Source organism: Cinclus cinclus, chromosome 33 (assembly GCF_963662255.1).
Source record: "Cinclus cinclus chromosome 33, bCinCin1.1, whole genome shotgun sequence".
Taxonomy (NCBI): Eukaryota; Metazoa; Chordata; class Aves; order Passeriformes; family Cinclidae; genus Cinclus; species Cinclus cinclus.
In genome coordinates this window covers 1,207,128-1,227,940 of record NC_085078.1, presented here as the reverse complement: position 1 = coordinate 1,227,940, position 20,813 = coordinate 1,207,128, and the positions used below count along the sequence as shown (strand labels likewise).

General features: G+C 51.1%; 1 protein-coding gene across 1 annotated transcript; it reads right to left on the bottom strand.

The window, feature by feature from the left end:
- Positions 1-335: 335 nt before the first annotated feature.
- Positions 336-20,157, bottom strand: LOC134055562 (serine/threonine-protein kinase pim-3-like). Its single transcript, XM_062511966.1, has 10 exons — positions 20,006-20,157; positions 6,710-6,914; positions 4,349-4,506; positions 3,762-4,008; positions 3,595-3,645; positions 3,055-3,421; positions 2,232-2,411; positions 1,874-1,971; positions 726-859; positions 336-390 (listed from the first exon to the last, which is right to left on the bottom strand). Exons 1-10 carry the CDS (start codon positions 20,155-20,157, stop codon positions 336-338), a joined length of 1,647 nt encoding a protein of 548 aa, XP_062367950.1.
- Positions 20,158-20,813: the final 656 nt, after the last annotated feature.

The window sequence follows — 20,813 nt, the reverse complement described above, 5'->3', positions numbered from 1 at the left end:
CCAGTGACAGCATGAGATCCTAAGCCTGGGGATCAGTGTTCCTCGTGGTGAGGGGCATCAAGGAAGGCAACAACGTGATGGACACTGTGATGGGCTGGGAACTCAGTGGGGGAAAGGAGGGAGCAGTTGTGAAGTAAAAGGCAGGTGGGGGAGAGAACTGTTCAGAGGAGGGCTGAGCTACAGCTTGTGCAAGATGAAAATGTCATTTGGGGTCGTTCCAGATGGATTTCATTTCAGAAGGTATTGAACAGGTTTACTTTGTTTTCCCTTGGAGGTGTACACTCTGCAAACTTGAGCTGCGTTGCCAAAATGCTCAAGCAAGTCTGTGCTGCAGGTCACACCATTTCTCCTTTGGCTGATTCGGGCCCGGTGCTGAGCTGCAGCAGAGCCCTGGCAGAGCCCAGAGCAGCCTCAGCATCCACAGGGCCCGGCTGCAAGGAGAGAAACCAGAAATTGCCCGTCAGCTGAAGGCTCCTGAAGGCTCACCCTTGTCCCAGCTCCCACGGTGCCCAGGCCACGCTGGCCATGCCCAGAGCAGTGCCCAAAGCTGCCCATCATTGCTGCCCCTCATTGGGCAGCAGAGCAGGAGGGCAGGACATGTGCCCAGCCTGCAGCCAGCCATGGCACATCCTCCTCCTCAGCAGCTGCCACAGCAGGATGCTCCGGTGTTTGCTGCCATTTCCCAAAAGCTCTTATCCCACCATGCAAAGAAGACGGGGACTCACCTCATGCCATCGCTGCTGGCAGAAAAGCTGGTCCCAAACGATGTCCTCAGCCTTCTCCAAGCGCACGGCCCGTCCACACCGCAGCTGGTCCCAAGCACCTCCTGATCCACACTGGACCCCACCTGGAACACTTCCTTTAGAGAAACAAACAACAAAATAATGAAAATAGGTTACAGTGCAAAGGGGGGGAAAAGAGAAATGGTAAAAAATCTTATCTCTATCAAGGGCTTGAGGAAGGCCCAACCCTACATGCCAGGGAAAAAGCCACCCATGGCTGAGAGAAGCCCGTGCTTTCTCCCTTTCCCCCTGCGCTGCCGCAAAAGTTATGGTGATCCCAAAGCAAGCAAGGGCAGTGGAGCAGCCCAAGCCCTTCCTTGCCTGCAAAGCAAAGCAGCCAAGCACAATTCTGGAGCCCCACCTCTGCTCCCACCACGGGGCTTTGTTTGTGTCAAGCTGGCTGCCCCAGCCCCAGCTGGGGCACGGTGGGTGCTGGGGGCTGTTGGCAGGGCCAGGAGCCAACTCCCATTTCGTACCCACCCCAGCCCATCCCCCAGTCCTGCCAAAAGGCAGCTTGGCAGACGACAGAAGAATCAATTTTATCCTCCCCAGCAAAGGGGGAACCTTTGTTTCCTGGGCAGGCTGTGCAATGCCCAAATCTGGGAGCATCCCCCTGGGTCTGGACTCATCTGTAAATTTGCTGTGTGGAGCCTGGCTTTGAAGAAGGTGCCAGAATCCAAGTCTGTCATCTTCAGCTTGCCAGTGGCCAGGTGGAGGAAGAGGTTGTCATCCTTGATGTCATCCTCGCTGTCCCCAGCAGCAGCAGCCCCACCTGCTACAGCTTCTCCAGGGGCTCCTTCTCCTTCCCTGGGGGGGAGACCAGGCTCTCAGTGTTCTGCCCAGGGCCCCAGCTGTCAGTGAACCAGGACAAGCCAAACCAGCTCAGATGGTGGCCACCAGTGCTGGGCAGAGAGCAGCTCAGCTCCAGCCCAAGGGCTGGGTGTTCCCATCTGATGACCTGGGTGCAGTGGCACAGGCAGGACAAAACAGTCTGGGCTTCTTTGCTTCTGATTGCCAAGGCCTGTGTGGAGCTGGAACTTACCAGATGACTGCATCAAAGTGCGCCTGTGGCTCTCTCCCTTCTACGTCAGGTGAATTTGCTGCATCCAAGGGTCACAAAGCAGGTCTTCTAATGAGGGCCTTTCTATGTCGAGCATGGATAAACACCTTTTGATCAGATCTTGGCAGTCTGGAGAGAGAAAGCAGAAACCACCGGTCACTTGGAGGAGGCTGCAGTCTGCTTTGCCCCATTATTCCCATGCCCAAGCCATGCTGCGTGTGCTCAGAGCTGGGCCTAAAGCCTCCCATCAGTTCTTTGTTTTGGAGGAGAGCAGGAGAGCAGGACCTGTGCCACGTGCTCAGCAGCTGCCAGAGCGGGATGCTCACGAGCCCACTGCTGTCTCCCAGCACTGCCTCCCATTCCCCCCGTGCCCAGAGATGAGGATTCACCTTGAGAGAGCCGTTGTGGCAGTGAGAGCTGATGGTTCCAGCTGATGTTCCGGCCCCTCCTGAAAGGGTGCTTCCCACAGACCATCTGGTGCAGCAGGATGCCCAGGGACCAGATGGTAGCTGGCTTGCCATAGTACCAGCCAAAGCGGGTCCATTCCGGGGGGCTGTAGGACCGTGTTCCTATGGGACAGAGATGGAGTTCATCAGGGGAATGCTGCTGCTCCCAGAGCCTGGCCCCAGAATCCTTGGCCATGCTAGGGCTGCACCAATGGCACATGGTGTGACCCCTTGCCTCTGGCCAGCACCTGGGACGTGTGTACAAACTTGGGCTTGGAAAAGAAGCCACTGGTGCTGCAAGAGGGCAGCAGAAGCCCTAGCAAGGCCTGAGCATGACAAGGAAAAACCCACTCAGTGGTGGGGAAATCCATGTCTCCATCCTCCCTGCCTGCATTGCCCCAAAAAACAATTATGAGGCCAAGGCAAACAAGGCGAGCACAGTAGTGCAAGCCCTTTCTCACCTGCACACCAAAACAGCGGGTGCGCAGGTTCTGCCCCTCCCCTGCTCCCCTACTACCCCCACCCATGGGTGTTTTTGTCAGGCTGGCTGCCCCAGCCCCAGTCCTGGGCACAGCGGCTGGCAAAGGCTGCCAGCAGGGCTGGAAGCTGTCCCCCCAGCCGCCCCCAGTGGAAAGCAACTCAGCTGAAGACTCAGTGCCATGACTGGCAGCAAAAAGGAGAGTCCACGCTCCCACAGCCAGCCTGGGCCCTGAGCTGTTGGGCCAGGAGATGCTGGGAGCGGGAAGACGGCGCTGTGTGGGCTCACCTGCAAAGTGAGTGTAGGCTGTGTCCTGCAGGTAGGTGCCACAGCCAAAATCAATCAGTTTTGCCTGCCCGCTGGCCAGGTCAACGAGGATGTTCTCCGGTTTGACGTCCCTGTGCAGGACTCCGCAGCTGGTGCAGTGCTGCACGGCCTCCAGCACCTGGCGGAACAGCTGCCGCGCCACCTCCTCGGACAGGAACCCCCGTGCCCGAATGAAATGACGGAGGTCCTGACACCGCTCCGGGCGCTCCAGCACCATCAGGATGTCGCTGGGGAGCTCAAGCCACTCCAGCAGCTGGACAACACCAGGGAAGCCAGTGGACACCTTGTCCAGGAGCACGATCTCCATTGGTGCGCTGGTGCCGTCGGGCTGCAGGAGGACCACGATGCCGTCAGCGGGGCTGATGCCGTGCCAGGGCTCGGGAAGCCCTCACCCAGCCCGGGATGCTCTGCTGGCCCCACACGCGCTGTCCACCCTGCTGGGCCTCGGCTCATGCCCACCCAGCACGCCCCGGCTTCTCCCGCTGACCCCCGCTCACTCACCAGCTCACCCCAGTGTCGGACGCGGTTCCGTGGCACCCTTTTGATGGCCACCTGCAAGCCAAGGGGAGCAGAGGGCTTAGCTTGCCGCCCGCCCTGCCGAGCCCCATCCTTCCCCGACCCCTCCTCAGCCTCCTCCTCCTCCGCCCGCCGCCGGCCCCTCCACTCACCGGGGCGCCGTCCGAGAGCCGCGTCGCCGCCCAGACGCTGCCGAAGCCGCCGCGCCCCAGCAGCGAACCGAGCTGGTAGCGCTCCTTAATGCCGTGCTCCACCTTCCCTGCCGGCGAGACGCGGCTGTCAGCGCTCGGCCCGGGGCCAGACACGGGCCCCGAGCGCCCCTCAGCCGTCCCGGGCCGGGCAGCCCCTGGCGTTCGCTCTTTGGAACGCGACAGCGGCGGCTCGGGGCCAGCGGCCGCGCTGCCGAGCGGCGGAGCTCGGGCCGGGGAAGCCCCAACGGAGGCGGCGGGAGCGGCCGCGCCCTGTGTGTGCTCTGCGGGCTCCGGGAGCAGCCGGCGCCGGGACCGGGACCGGGACCGGGATCCACGTTGGGGCTGGGGCTGCGGCCGGGCCCGGGGTCGGGGCCGGACCCCGCGTTGAGGCCGAGGTCGGAGCCCACGTTGCGGCCGGGGCCGGGGCCGGGGCCGGGGCCGGGGCCGGGGCCGGGGCCGGGGCCGGGGCCGGGGCCGGGGCCGGGGCCGGGGCCGGGGCCGGGGCCGGGACAGGCGGAGCCAAAGGGAGGCGATGCCGCACCAGGCACTGATCCCCGCCCAGCAGCGCCACTGCCAGTACAGCCAGAGCCGGGCGGAGGAGAGACCGCGGCAGGACGGCCGGGGACGGGGACGGGGACGGGGAAGCCCCGCTCGGGGCCGAGGGCGGGCTGGGGGCATGAGCCGGCTCGGAACGGGGAGAGGGAGACTGGGAGAGGAGGGAGACACCGGGAAACGGAGACTGAGAGAGGCTGTGGGACTGCGGGAGAGGGAGAGGAGATCCAGAGGGTCGACAAAGTCTCTTGATTCGCTGCTGCTGCTTCTGCTGCCGCTGCTGCTGCTGCTGCTGCTGCTGCAACTGCAACTGAAGCCCTGGGGCCGTTTGTCCCCATGGCCGTTTTTCCGTTTTTCCGTTTTTCCGTTGCCTTCTCAGCCCTGTGCCAAGCCCCGCGCACCCCGGGGGCAGCCCCTGAGCCTTTTCTTTCCATGGAGAATAAAACATCTTTCAAGCACAGGCATTGGCGGCCAAGATTGGGATACTGCCTCTGAAATTCTGGATATATACAAGGATAGCTCCCAGACAAAAGCTGCCAGGACTATGTAGGTTACCTTGGCTTCCTGAGGGCCGACTCTTCCCTGCCTTTGAAACACTGGGGCTCCCTACGTTCCTTTCTATGGAAAAGAACTGTCCTTTTTGTCAGGTGCCCATGGCCTCAAGCACATGACCATTTGATAGTGGTCAATGGAGTGGAGAAAGGAGTTCTGTGCTCAGTGGGCTGGAGACTGAGGACAGCAGAGGAGAGCCCTGGGAGGGATTGATGGGCAGTTTCAGAGATGATGGCTCTTTTGACAGAGAATATCCAGAGAAAGAAACAATTAATACCAAGGGCAGCTGTGGAGGCCCAGACTGGAAACAAGGAGAAGGAATTTCTCTCCCAGAGCAGGGCTGAGATGCAACACATCCCCCAGAAGGAGTCTGGGCCAGCCCAAGGCACAGGCATGGGCAGCAGCTGAAAGGTTCTTCTGAATTGGACTCCTCGAAGGGTTTGTGCAATCTCCTCCTAGGCCCTGAGGTTCAAGGACTCAGCACCAAATGCACCACGGGGCTCACTGGGATCAAGCAAGTCCTGACAAACCACGGCTCTGCCTTGATTTCCCTCTGGTCTGGTGCAGTCCATGAGGAAGGTTTTCTGCTGCAGTTATGGAGAAATATCCATTGGAGTTTTAAAGGGTGTATTTTATTACTGCTGATTTTAGAGCAGAGGTGATTAGAGCATTATGTGGTTGATATTGATCCAGGGTCTCTCCTCGGCAGGTCTGGCATGCTCAGAGAAGCTGTGCCTTGAGGTCTGACCCAGTGTGGACAACCTTGCTCCACTTTGCCCAGCCCCATCCCGTCTGTCCTCCCTCATCTGGAACCTGCTTGGCTTGGAGAACTGGCTGCGCTCAGGAAAGAAATGTTTTCCCTTTTTAATTTTTTTAAACAATCTAAAACTCCTAATTTTCTCCACTGCAAACAGACATAGTCCTCAGGAGTGTGCCTGCCCAAGGTGCCACCAAAAGCACTGCAGAGCCTGCCCTGGGCCAGCTCTGCGGGTGGATCATCATCGCATCCTGCACTGGGCCACTGCCAGGGGTTGTACAGGGCCATGGACACTGCACTGATCCCACGGCTGCGTTTGTGTGCCACGGCAACCGTGAGAAGTTCAGGTTTCCTTGGAAACATTTGGGAGAACTGGGACATACTGGGGGACACTGGGAGCACTGTGGGAAACACTGGGACATACTGGGAGTGATACTGGGGAGGAGTGGGTCAACGTGGGAACATGGGGAATGCTGAGGGGGAATCTGGGTGGACTGGGATGGACTGTGGGGTTGCACTGAAAACTACTGGGACATACTGGGATTGATACTTGGAAGTACTGGGACAAACTAGGGACACAGGGCGCACTGTGGGGATGGCTGGGGGACACTGACGCCTACTGTGGATAATACGGGGAGGAACTGGAATGGACTGGGAACTAAGCCAGGTGTATTGGGTGGGACTGGGGTGTACTGGGATGACCTGGAGGGGCACTGGGTTTGTACGGGGCTGTACTGGGGATGGAGTGGGCTCCTGCCTCTGGTGCCTCCCATTTGCCAAGACTCCCGCCCATCACTGCACACAACCAATCAGTGCTGGGTCTTGGCACTTTGGGGGCGGTGCCTGGTGTCGGCGCCATCTTTTCTGTTTTTGCCTGTGGCTCCCGTCATGCCCCACGGCCCAGTTGAGCCCCGTTGGAGCTGGGACAACAACGCCCGTCATGCCCTGGGCTTCACAGAACCCCAGTGTCCACCCACCACATGTCACGTATGTGTCCCCCAGACCTCCCAGGATCTCTAAGTGCCCCCGCAGCACCCATTTGGCTCACCCCAAAAGCATCCCCAGACTCCAAAGTGCTCCCAACCCCATAGATGGCCGTTACAGCCACTTCTGGGAATTCATCTCCTGTCATCTGGAAGAGACGGTCCGAAGTTTCCCTCATTTGCCTCACGACCATCACAAGAAGACCCCGGTGAACCCCACTCGCTCCAGACAGGAGTTTTCTGGCCTGGTTGCCTTTGAACAGTTCTGGCCTGGCCGAGGTAGAGGTTTACCAAATAACTGTTTGCAGCTGTGCTGTGCTGTGCCGTCATGGTGCACTGCTCTTCGAGGCCACACTAGTCCAGCCAGATTGGCACCTGCTTCTCTGAGCACACAACGGTCCATAAATCTCCCCACCTCTTGGCCAGACATCGCTCACTTTGAGAAAAGACTGTAAAACGGTGACTCTTTGGAGAAGCCTCTTGAGATCTCCCCACGTAAGGAAGACACGTCTATTGGCCGAAGACCACGAGGACTCCGTCCCATCCCTTGGTAGCTATTTCCCTTCCCCTCTTTTCCCCTTTTGTTTCCTTAAACTCTCCCCTCTGTCGCACAACTGAATTGTTAGCATCAAATAAAGTGCTATATTGAAGCATACTGCTGTCCCCCTGCTCTGTGTCTTGCACCTCAAGATCAAAACAAAGCATCACGATCCCCGCCTGGATTGGCGGATCGTGACATTAAATTGGCATCACGGACTGGATTATGACAGACAGAAGGGCTGCAAGGTTGTGTGTAGTCTGTAATAGGGGAAGGACATCTTGCTCCAGCCGCACCTAGCTGGTCACCTCAAAAGGAGTGAGCTTGTCCAGAAAGCAAGGGGGGCAAGTTCAGATTTCCTGCAAACTGCACAGGCCTAGGTGGAGAGCACCCCCACACTTGTTTGAGGGCTCTGTCTGTAGAATTTCACTCTAGGATCTCTTGGTGTGGAAGACAGGACTGTTTTGTTGGTTTTTATTGTGGTTTTTTTGACTGCTTGGTGTAGCAAAGAGACAACCAGAGATTTGTACTGAAGCTAGTGCCTCCCAAGCAGCTTCGGTCTCTTCACCCACACAGGGAAGTGAAAGGGAACACAGAGAAAAGTTGTGTGTGTGTGTGTGTGTGTGTGTGTGTGTGCGCGTGTGTGTAACTTAAGTGATATACCTCCCTGCAGTGGTTTTTACTTGCCCCTTCATAAAATGAGTGAAAATTGCAGTGCAACAAATAAAGCTGCATTGTTTGCTCTATTAGCTATATATAGTGCCAGACCCTCTCAGGGAGGAGAAGAGTGGGCACCAAATAATTGGTATAATTTAGAAAATGTGATTGATGGAATATGTTCTCTGCAAAGGGAGTCAAAATTCAAACTGTACAAAAATAAAACTGTACTCTGTTCTGTTTTGGGAGCCTGTCTTAGGGCAGCTCTAGAAAATCACTTCAAGCAAACAAATGAGGAGACTACAATTATAAATTCTCTACAAAAATGAGTTCAAATTTTGCCAGAACAACTAAATGAAGAAAGGAACAAGTATCTTTGTTGGAAAACATGAGTGCTCTTTGTTGCAAAATGAGAAACAGTTGTTAGAAAGTGCTCTAAGAGAGGAACACACTAAAACTTTAGAACTTCTGGACCCACTGAAAGAAGCAGAGCAATGTACCAAAAATGGTTCCACCCACTCTGGGCCCCATTCCCTTTTCTCCCTATACAACCCCTTCTCAGCAGACACCAGGTTCACCTTCGCGTTGTCCTGCCAACAGCCATAAAATGTGGACATTATTAGTGTTCTGGAGAAAGCACATTCCAGACTTTTCAATAATTGCCAGGCCTCTTTATGACTTGCTGAGGGAAGGGGTGAAATGGGATTGGACTCTTTCTCAGGAGGAAGCACTGCAAGTGCTGATTTTTGAAGCAACAGCTCATCAAGCCCTGGGCCCTGTTCACCCCACAGACCCTTTCCAGGTAGAGTGGGGATTCCCCATCTCGGGGTTGTCAGTTCACATATGGCAACAAGGCCCTGATGGTCCTACAAGGCCTGTTATTTGTTTGTATTTCCGTGGCTTTCAAGATGCTGAATAAAGATACGCTATCTGGGTTAAATGACTGTTTGCGGTTAGCTTAGCTCTCATAGAAGTGGAGAAAATTGTAGGGCAACGACCAATTACATTAAGAGGTCTTTTCAAAGTGATCGTACTGGTCACTACTGGGGCTCCCCTGCCTGACGCGGTGGCCCATAGATCCTCAGCTAGGAAGTGGTATGCCCAGATTGAACATTATTGTAACATCTTCTCAATAACAGAAGTTGCTATAAAACATTGGGCTATACAAGAAACTGAGAGCTTGGGGAGCAGCCAAGACAAAGCTGCCTCGGCAATTAAAGTAGCCCCTCCTTTCTCCTCTGAACAATCAGCAAATTCTTGGTTCACTGATGCTTCTGCCAAACCAGAGGGAAAGGTGTGGAAACACAGAGCAGTAGCCCTCCACACTTCTGATGAATGAATCATTACTGAGGGAGAAGGCAGTGCTCACGTTGGGGAACTGATGGCTGCCTGGAGTGTTTTCCAGTGTGAGGTACACAATACCTCTCTTGTTTGCATCTACACTGACTCTTATGCTGTGTTTCAGGGATGTACAGAGTGGCTTCCTTTTTGGCAGCAAAATGATTGGGAAGTTAACCGAATTCCAGTATGGCAAAAGAGAGAGGTGGCAAGAAATTTGAACTATCGCAAGGTAAGAGAATTTTGCCATGCGGTGGGTAGCTTCACACATGCTAGATAGTTTCATCATTTTAATTTCCTGCCTCTTCATGGCAGACTCTGTTGCGTTTACTTTTCACAGAAGAGCACCGAGGGACATGAAGAACCAGATAACCCATGATAACACTGCTGATACTTACTGACTGTTGGTATAATTTTACGTGAACTAAACCAAGATTGAAATGACAAAGCTTCATGGTTACAATAACACATAAATTCATTGCTGAATCCCTCATCAAACTTGTACACAGTTATGGCACAAGACCTCACGGCCGTGTTGTACTTTGTAAAATTTAAAATCAGAATTGTTGGCTCCATTTCATTGCTGTACAGTTTTCCCATAAAATCATGTGTGGTAAAAACAATACAAAATACTGGGGGGAATTTGATGTGACTATTGTGACACCTGCTACTCCACCACCGCTTATCCTGAACCCTTTTAACAAACGAATGACAAGAGACATAATCGGCGTTGTGGGAGCAGGATTGGGAATTTTCAGTAGCATTGATTCAGAAGTACTGAGGAATAAATTGGCTACTACATCTGGAGATGTCACCAAATTACAGCAACCACTGCAGTCATCTTTGACAGCTTTGGGAACCCAACAATGGTTCCTATCAAACATTTTGGCAAATTGGGAAAAGGTAAATGCAAATGACCGCAAACCGATAACTGATGAACTCGGTGCTGCACAAAATAACATCTCTTTAGGTCTCAGCTGTATCCAGGCTCAGCTGTGGGTGCGGTTTGTTGCTGCCTCAATTATCAGAGAAGGCGAGGAAGGCACTTTTCCTACTGAAATTCGGCAAAGAATTTGGGATAGTGCCACTGACTTTGAAGGAGAATTCCAATCCTGGTGGAACTTGGTACATTTTAGCTATGACCCCAGCACAAACACAGCCAGAGCCTTTGTGCTGATGATACATAATGCTTCAGTGCATTCCATATTCGCCATCATTGCATTCGGGCTGAATCGTGATGGAGCTATTCTCTATCCTTTTAAGCATAGAGAATGGGCCCGTCAAATTGGTGAGAAGTGGGAAACTGTGAATTTGGAAACTTGTACTGTCCGGGAACAACAAGGGTTTATCTGTGAAAGTAACGCAATTTGAGCTCAAGATATTTGTTTGGACACAGAGCCAAATGTTTGTAACTTTGAAATACGTCCAAACGAGATTCCTGAAACGGTGCTGATTTATATAGGCAATGGTTGTGAATGCTTAAGAACTGCTGGCAACCTGTTATCATAGAAAATTTGGTAGTGCATACTAAAAATCATTCGAATGTTTGCATTTGTAACTTTACTAGAATTGTAGGATGTGATTTCCTTATGTAGTCCCAGTTACGTCTTGCCACCTTTTGCAGTCCAATTACACATGAATCCACCATTTATTGCCTACTCCCGTTGGAATGAACCTCGCTCTGGTAAAGCAATTGCTGCTTCCCCAGGATTTAATTGAAATTTTGGAAAGGATTAAGAAAAACAGACCAAAACTCTGATAACTCTTCATCACCATGTAAAGGAACTACATCATGTTTTGGAAAGAGTAAAGAAAGATGCTGAACTCAAGTGGTGGGATACCCTCTTTGGGTGGTCACCTACTGCCACAGGTGTCCTGAACAAATTGTGTCATCCCATCACTGTCCTTTTGATTTTGGTTTTGATTGGTTTTGCTTATATCAGCAATCCTGTACAACATGAATTGGAGAATGATGAAGCAGTTAACACACTTGACATCCATAATGAATATACACAAGTCAGTCACTGATGACGTCCCCAAGGTTATTGATGCAAGATGAAAAACACATGAGAATTTAAAATGTTATATTGACGACTTGTGTTTTCAAAATCCAATTACCTAGAAATTATTTTATTTTATTAATTATCTACTTAAAATACTTCTTAATTATTTTAAATTGTGTTGAAATGATGTACTGGTATTGACTTGTTTTTTAATTATCTTACTTGTGTTTTGTACTGAAATTGCTTATTCATTATTTTAAATTGTGTTCAACTTACTTATTAATTATTTTACTTGTGTTTTCAATTGAAATTACTTAAATTAGTGTTTCAAATTGAAATTACTGATTAATAATTTTACTTGTGTTTTAAATTGAAAATACTTACTTAAATTGAAATTACTTTGAAAGATTGAACTTGTTCTTTCCCTTTCCCTTTCCCTTTCCCTTTCCCTTTCCCTTTCCCTTTCCCTTTCCTACTTTTTTCTTTGGCTGACTTTCTGTCCCCGTTTTTCGGAATATGCTACCAACCTGGATGAGTCCTGAAGACTTCGCTGTCGGAGTTGGCGGGAGAAATGCAGCACTCAGTGTGAATGATCAGCAAGTCACAATTTATTGCATGCTCTTAGTTACATTTATATCATCAATAATTAAGCTCATACATAGTGCAAAAGCAAGCTCATCACTGGCTACCGCAGCAAAGGTCAGTCCCACCCAGTTCCTCATTCTTGTGATCCTTTAGCTGCGGAGGTTCTGCATACTATCTTAACGGAAGTATCCTGTTATTGCAAACGTGGTTCCATATCTATTGCTCAAGGAAAAGCTGTCCTTCAAAATACCCACTGTGTCAGTATTTTCCCAAAGCCCTGTCAGCTAGTTCTCGCATGGGAATATGGCCTTTCTCTCTAAGCCATTCTTCTACACTTCGCAACTGAAGACACCGCAGCAACAACACTACAAAGGAGCTCTCTCGACAAAGATTGTGAGTCACGGGGTGGTGTAAGAGACGGTCCAAAGTTTCCCTCATTTTCCTCATGACCGTCGCAAGAAGATGCCCGTGTACCCCACGTGCTCCTGACCTGGTCGGCTTTGAGCAGGAGCTCTGACCCGGCCGAGGTAGACGCGTGGCAGGTGGCTGTCACAGGTGCACTGTGCCGTGCTGTGCTGTGCCGTCATAAGTGCCGGCCCAGACATGTGGGTGCCTGCTTCTCTGGACACACAGTGGTCCGTAAAAATCCCTACCTCATGGCCAGAAGCCATTCGCTTTGAGGAAAGACTTTAAGAAGGTGACTCCTTGAAGAAGCCCCTTGAGATCTCCCCACAGAGGGAAGACCCGTCCATTGGCAGAAGGCCCCGAGCACACCCGTCTATGACCACAAGGATGGTGTCTCATCCCTTGGTAGCTATGTCCCTTCCCCTCTTTTCCCCTCTTTCTCTCTATCTCTTGACTTTGTTTCCTTAAAAACTCTGCCATCTATAGCACATAACTGTGTGCTTAGCACCAAATAAAAGTGCTCTGCTGTGAGTATTCTGATGTATACTGTTGTCCCCTGCTGTGTCTTTTGTACCTCGAGATCAAAACGAACCATCATGATCCCCGCCTGTACTGGCAGATCGTGACAAGCTCCCAGCTTGTCATCCTCTGTACCAGAGATACTCTGAGTTGTACTTAGAGAATGCATCGTCCGTGAAATGTTCCAGCTTTAGGAGATCACTCCAGGAGCTGCAGCTGCATTGTCCTGCAGCCAGAGGCTTCCTGTGTCAAAGGCTGGGAGTGATTCCGCCCCAGTCACCTCTGAGCATCTTCCCAGCCCTGACAGATTGAAGCTCTCTGTGCCCCTGTGCTGTAGCCGGGGTGGCCGCAGGCAGTGCCCCAGCCCTGCTGGGCTGCACACAGGAGCTGCTCCTCAGTAGAAATGTCATTTTGTAGATCTTCTTGATTGGCAGGATCACCCTCTGAGCCAGGAGCCCAGCCCAGCCCAGCTCAGCAGCACAGACACAGCTGAATGACTTTAATGACCCTCTCAGGGCTTTGATGTTGTTTATATCAGACTCAGTCCCTGAGAGTGTGCTCAAAAATCTTGTCAAGAACTCAAAGTGATATTTAAAGTCCAAAGATTCTAGAAGCTGTAATGGGTGCCACTGAGGGACACATCGGAGAAAGTGTCCCCAGGTTCCAGTTAGAGCAGAACACTGGTGGAAGCGATGACAGGTGCAGACAAACAAGGGAAAGGTGTCTCTGATGCTGAGCAAACCTCAGCACAGCAAGGCTCACTTGTCCCCTGCTGGCCAAGGGCCCAGGGCCAGCAGCCATGGCCAAAGTGCTTCAGCAGGTGGCTCTGGCAGGGCCTTTCAGCTGCTGCCCATCCCTGTGCCCTCTGCAGCCCAGGCTGTCCTACGGTGTCCATGCCCTGTGCCTCTGTCCCTGCAGGCTGTCGTCAACCCCCGGCTGCCCCACCTCGCTGGCCCCTTCCTTTGCTGCCAGCTTTGCGTCCTGCCTGCCTCTGCCTGGGCTCACAAAGCCTGGGGCTCGATACCTAGAAGGCCCTACTGGATTGCTCTGTAAGAATCCTAAGTGTCAAGTGCCCAGGGAGCAGGGTTTACATGCCATGGTGGGCACCACAGAGCCCTTTTCTCCCCCATGTGCTGAGGGTGTGGCACTTGCCATTTCCAAGATCCCTGCGGTTGCCAAAGGGGCCTTTTTGGCTCCGCTGAGAAGAGTCCTAACTGTGAGCCTGTCTTTCACCTGCTTTTCCTGCAAATGTACTCAACGAATCCACTTTTTTTTGAACTCTCGGGTCCTGTGTGTGTGCAGGTGTACCAACTGAAGGATGGAACAGGTCTGTTGGGGAGGTGATCTCCTTCTCTAGTGGCTTTTGGTTTTGTTTTGGTTGTTGGATTTGTTTGTTTGTATGGATTGGTTTGGTTTGGGGGGATTCTTTTGTTGGACTTTTTTGTGTTCTTGTTTTAATCAACTCCTCCTGGCAGCTCTGGGCAGGGCTCTGGAACCGTGTCTGACACTTGTCTGTGGCACAGTGAAGGCGGCCAAGGGGACCTTCGCTGAGCTGCGTGCAGAGGAATCCACATCAGCCCAGGCTGGGGGTGCTCAGTGGCAGGTCGGTTCTGTTGACTGGAACCTTTGCATGGAGCATGTCCAGGGATGGAATGTTGGGGCTGCCATGGCTGTGCTGTCACAGACAGGGGAACGCTGGGGCTGCCCCAGCTGCGATGTGCCAGAGAGGGGAAAGCTGGGGCTGCCCTGCTCCTGGCCAGCAGGATCCAGCACGGTGATTCTTGCCCTGTACTCAGCACTGTTTGGGCAGCACCTCGAGTGCTGTCTCCAGTTCTGGGCGCCCCGATTTAGGAAGGACGAGGAGGAGCTGAAGTATTTCCCGAGAAGGGCAACAAGGCTGGTGAGGGGTCTGGAACACAAGTCCTGTGAGGAGCGGCTGAGGGATCAGGGGTTATTTATCCTGGAGAAGAGGAGGCTCAGGTGAGACAAGGTGGTGTCAGGGCACAGGTGGGATTTGAGGATCGCTTAGGTCTTTTCCATCCTTGCTGCTTTTGTGATTCTCTGAAACCAGCCCTGGAGCACTTGCAGGATGAGCGCTGGGCCCCCTCTTCAGAAGCTCCAGCAGCCCAGGTCCCTCAGCTTCTCCACACAGTCCCCAGAGCCCATCCTGTCAGTCCTGCAGAGCCTCTCCAGCCCCTCCTCAGTGCCCAGAACAGGGAGCCCCACAGCCAGACACACCAGCCCAGATGTGCCCCCCTGGCCTGTGGTGCCCCTGGCAAGGGAGCAGCACGAGGCACTGCAGGACCCTGCAGACAATTCCTGTGGCACCACTGCAGTTTGGGCGTGGCTGCCAGGCAGCTCTCCCTGTGAGCAATGATGTCTGCAGTGGGACAGGAAACTCACAACTCCCGTGAACAAACTTTCAGAGGCCACGACAAACCTGAGTGGTTTCCCTCCCGTCCCCCAGACCTTGCTGGCCCCAGGGGCTGATGGCGTTTGTGCTCACTGAGGTCCATCTCCCCACACCAGCACCATGCTCTGCCAGCACTGATCTTCCCTCAGCTCTGCACACAGACATTGCTGCTGCAGCTCCAGAGAAGGGAACAAAAGGGGCATCTCTAGAGAAAACTTTCCGGGCAGATCCTGTTATAAATGAGAAACAAAAAGTCTTGATATTTAGCAGAATTTAGGTTGCTTTATTTGATATAGACGGAGCAAGCAGCGCTGGGGAACGTGAGGGGTCAGCGCCCACCCCACGCTCCGTTGAACCTTGGTTTGCAGCTCCTTTCTAGAGTATGGTTTTCCTTGTAGTAATCAATAATTCTTAATTTCTTTTGTTGTCATAATTCTGCCAGGTAAGCAGTGGTGGTTAAAAAAACATCCGTGGGACCGCTGTGTGAAATCTCCGGACAATTTGTCAAGTAACCACCTGGTTTTGGTAGATAAAGAACAGCAGAAGTGGGAAGTCTGGTCTTAGCAGATAGGATACAGTTGATTACGCAAAGGCAGGAGATCTGATTTTGCAAAATCTTTCAGGCTCTGGGAAAACCTCATTTTGCAAACTGGTATCAAATACAATTTACTTAGGAAGCAAAATATTCATAACAGGGGGATTTAAACAGAATGGTTTTAAAAATGTATTTCCCTTTATCGAGTTCCATGTCTTGTCTAAGTATTCTGGTTTATACAAACTCCAAAACTTTTGCGATTAACACGAATCATTTATCAATTATCACAATTTCCCCACTTCTCTTTTTTTATCCCATTAATTCCTGTTTGGGCTTTAAATTTTGTCAGTACTTCTTGTACTAGATTTAATTCATTTACTGCCATTAATTTCGTTGCCATCTCAGGGTCTCTTGGTATTGTAGCAATTTGCATTCCTTGAACCACTGATTGCATGTGTCAAATGAAACATGGAACAAGACAAGGCATGAACAGTAGTTCTAATAATGCACATGTTAACATAAAACCTAATTTCTTCCACCAAGTTCCCCCAACAGGTTACTTCACCAATTATCATTAAGCATAGAGTTCCAGGTTTGTACAGGTACAGGGGCTATTTGTTTTAATTTTTTTTTTCTGCAATTATAGTAATTATTTCACCGTTATAAATACCATTTTTAAGCAGCATTCATAATTATTAAACTTGCCACACACTCCTTCTTCAGCTAATAGATAGTCTAGGGCTAGTCGATTTTGATATACTGCTGCTCTAGTTTGAGTAAGTTGCTTAGCTATTCCTTTCGTTGCTTGGGCTTAATCCCTCCCCCCTCTGTGGCCATTGTTCAGTTTTTTGCATTTCTCCACAGATCCAGCAGGGGGGTTCAGTTCAGTTCAGTAGTAATTTCTTTCGTTAATTCTGCTAAGAAATTCTTTTCCGAGGTGGGTAAGTCCCGTTTGCTGCTTTGTTGTTTCAATTTCTCGTGCAAGTTAAAACTTTTCTTATGGTTTGTTCTTGTTTCCTTGAGCGTTTTAATTGTGTTCTTTATTCATTCCTCCTTGCAGTGATTTTGCACTCCTCCCTGATCTGAATATCCCCACAGACCTTCTTTTGTGAAGCAGGGGTACGCTTCTCCTACTGGGCAACTTTGGTATGCCAATAGAGCCCACCATTTTTTCCAAATTGGTGGCTACCCAGTAACTTTTTCCTATAACAGTGCACGTTTCTAAGTTGTGCTTATTATAGCAGGCTGAACTGATATGAGTGTGGAGGGCAAGGGTGGATTCTGTGCGTCCGCCGTACCCGATTGTCTGGTAACACTTGGAACAAGCATCAGCACTATTTCCTTTCATCATAAGGAGCAATAGGATGACTCCCAGGACTGTTCTCATCCCTCTGCCTCCCTCAAGGCCTACGGGGTTGCTGCCAGTAGCGGAGGTTTGTTTAATCTTCTTGGCAGCACGGACTATGTCCTGGGGTCTCGCCCTTTGTCTTTCTCTTTTGGTATAATTTCTTAATTTTGTCCCAGCTTTTGGTTTTAACATTCCGGTACGAGGTACAGCAGTAACAGCACGGTATACTCAACCCTTTCCAGCACTTTCTTGCCAGTACCTCCGCTTTGGCTTTCTTTTTTTTTTTCCTTTTCCCCTTGTTCTATTCTCAAATAACTCCCACCATTTATGATCATCAGTTTTGATTTCTCCTCTTGCTGATAGAGTATTCAGTACCTTAACAGTTTCCTTATATTAATTTCTTCTACACTGGATACATAATGCGAGTGGGAGACACCCACCACAGGAATGACCCCGCCACAACTCAGTACAATATGGACACCGTTTTTTGATGAACGGGCTGCAGTCACACCCAGGTTTAGGACAGGTGACTTTCAGTCCTGACTGGGAGACCTTCGAGACGAGTTGATCCGGTATCAACATCCAGTCCTGTGAATTCGCACTTCGAGGTCTCTGAGCTCGGGTGTCGCTGTCCAGCCTACAGTAGGAGGGGTTATGGGACCTTTGACTCTACTCACATGTGTTCACTCCTTTTTGGCTGTCTGTACAGCTGTTTCAGTGGTTAACAGAACTAAATATGGTCCTTCCCATTTTGGATCCAGACTTTCTTCTTTCCACACTTTAATTAACACATGTTGTCCTGGCTTAATCTTACGTATGGCAAATCCTAGACGGATGGTTTGAGCTAAAATTTCCTTCCACTTAATTCTTGCAAGTTTTTGTTGATGGTTATTATGTAACTTTGAAGAGAAGTGTCCTGAACTAAGATCAGATCAAGGTGTACTCCTTTAGGGTAAGACATACCATACAGCATTTCCTGTGGTGAAATTGAAGTTGTTTTCCAAGTTGGCATTCTTTGTATATTAGACAGGGCTAGTGGGAGGCACTTTGTCCATGGCATTTCAGTCTTAATTCTTAATTTTAACAGCTGTTGTTGAAATGTTTGACTGATCCTTTCAACTGTCCCAGAACTCTGAGGGTGCCAGGGTGTATAGTACTCCCAGCTGATGCCTAGGGCCGAGGTCAGGAACTTAAGCACCTTTGATGTAAAGTGCATGCCTGGTCGGAGTCTATTGCTGGGACCAGGACATGCTTTGGTATTATGTGTTCTATGAATATTTTGGCTACCACTTGTAATGTGGCTCTAGCTGCAGGGTGTGCCTCTAGCCAGTGGGTTAATTGGTTTACTATTACTAGTAAATATTTCCACCTTCCTACCACCTTTCCTGTGTTCAAGGGAACATTAACAAATCCAATTAATTCAGTCTCTTGTCCTGCTAATGGCACTTGCCCCAGGGGGTAAAGGGGAGCCTTTGTGTCATTATCTCTGTCCTCTCTGCTGATACCATCTCTCCTGGTATTTCTTTGACTCCAGGGAGTCCTTTGAGCTATAGGGGGAGAGGGAGCAGAGACCCTGGTTGGAGGGGGGGGGGGGGGGGGGGGGATGGTGGGGGGTCTCCTGTATTTTCTGTATTATACAGAGGTGGGAGATTATCAAGTGTTCCCAGGTAACTTTTTTTTATCCTCATCCCTTTTTTCCTTTAAAGTATATACCGAGAATGGTTTATGCTGTTCTGTCCACAGAGCAGCACAGTCACACTCCTCTCTGTAAAATGGTTCTTTACAAGCAACATATGTGTTTAATGCTCTACAAATCCAACCCTTAAACGATCCCAACATGGGCCAGTACAGATTATCTCTGCAGATCATTTCTTTGGTCCACTTTACCATACTATATTGAATCAATTTTTCTTTGCTTTTTACTTTGTATAATTCCCTTGTGTCTCAAGGTCTTACTATTACTCCCAAAGGGCTGGCTGGTGGTATTTCTGGCAACCTGCTGGGTTTATTTTATTTCTTTGTTTTTCTTTTTACTTTTATGTTTGTGATTGTAAGAACTTTGACCCCTTTGTGGGTCGTCTGGACTTGAACCCTTTTACTCTTTCTTTGTCCTATTTTTACCTCAATGGACTGTCGTGAAGTGTTTTGTGCTCCACAGAGTGGAATTTTGCTGAAAGGGTGCATTGATTATTCAGGGGAAATGGCCCAGGGCTTAAAGGGGTCAGGGTGTTCTTCAAGGGATGATCATCTCCTCATGCCACTAGAGGGGATCAGGACACCAGTGTCCCCATTACTCGTAATCCTCAAAGACAAACCCCAGAACGCTCTGGTGCCCACCGGGGTATGAGAGGGGCCTTGTTCCCACCCCTCTCCCTGCAGGCTCTGCTCACCTAGGCATCCAGAGAGGAAGCCTGGTGCTTCTGCTGCAGAAGGCCTGCCAGCTTTTCAGCCACACAGGGCTGGAGAAAAAGGCAGCATTAGAGACACACTGGGGGCACTGGGCTGGACTGGGAGGAAAGAGGAAAGCAGGGAGATCCTTGGAGAAGGGGCCTATGGGAGCAATGGGGTGCAGGAGCTGCTGTGCTCCTGCCCAGAAGCACTGGGGTCCTGGCCAAGAGGCACAGCTGGGGCAGGGGCTGCATGCTGGGTCATCCTGGGAGGTACTGGAGTGGCAGGGATGGAAATGCAGTGGGGCCCTCTGGGCAAGGGGTTCCCTGAGAAAGATCCATGGGCCTGGGGTGTTGTCTAGGACGCCAGTAGGGGTGCACTGGGCTGTGCTGGGACAGACTGGGATAATCTGGGGTGTAGTGGCCATGTAAGGGGACGGTCTGACACTGGCAGATTTCATGGTACCCACCAGAGGTGTCTTCAGGATCTCAAAGTTTTCGAAATCAATCTCCAGAAGGACCAGGAGACATCAGTGAATGCTGTGATGTCCCTGGTGCCAGCATGGGATGGGGGGACCAAACTGCTCCCCAGTTCCCTGAGGGGATGCCCTCTAATCCCAGCACCCCACTCACCTCCCAGAGACCATCTTGGGTTCCTCCCACTCCAGCGCTGTCCCTGCCTGGGACTTGGCCACAGCTCCACAAGGCTCTTGACCCCACAGTGTGACTTCAATGCCCTGGCCCTTGGCCCAGGCCAGCACTGGCTCTGAGTAGGATGTGCCCATCCTAACAGACAAGGGGAAGTGGGCATTTCTCCTCGAGCAGCCACTGGAAGCTAATTGCGCAAACAGAGATGCCCTGTGACGAGGAGGGATGTTGCTCCCATGCCAGCATCTCTGATAAGCCCTGTTTACTCAGGGCCTGAAGCACCAGGAAGAAAGTGGCAATCTCGGGCTTCCTGGAAGGAAAATCCACAGTGAAGTTGTTCCTGAAAGCTGTCCCTGTCTGTGATTCCTCTTTGACATTTCAGAGCATTAGCGAAGGCTTCTGCTTCTCTCTTTCCACAGGGACCCTGTGGATCCATCAGATATGTGTGGTGGGAAGACGTGTGCCCAGATGGGAAAACATTTCAGGCCACTGCCTTGACTGTTTGCTCTGGAACTTGTCCAAGGAGCCACAGTAGCCACGGGGGAAGATTTTCCTCTGGAATGTTGCTGCTCTGTGCCCATGGAGGAGAGAGCAGAGAGTCCCTGTTGGGGATTCTTGACCAGATGGACAAGTGCTGTGGTGTCATTGCTGTGCAGACATCACCTTGGAGAGGAACTCGGGAAGTGTCTGCAGGGTGCTAACCGGGAACTTTGGCTAGGGAGAGGTCCAGGCTTCCTTGGAGATCAGTGCCAGTCAGGGGGATGGCATTGGATGGCCACTGACCATGTGCCAA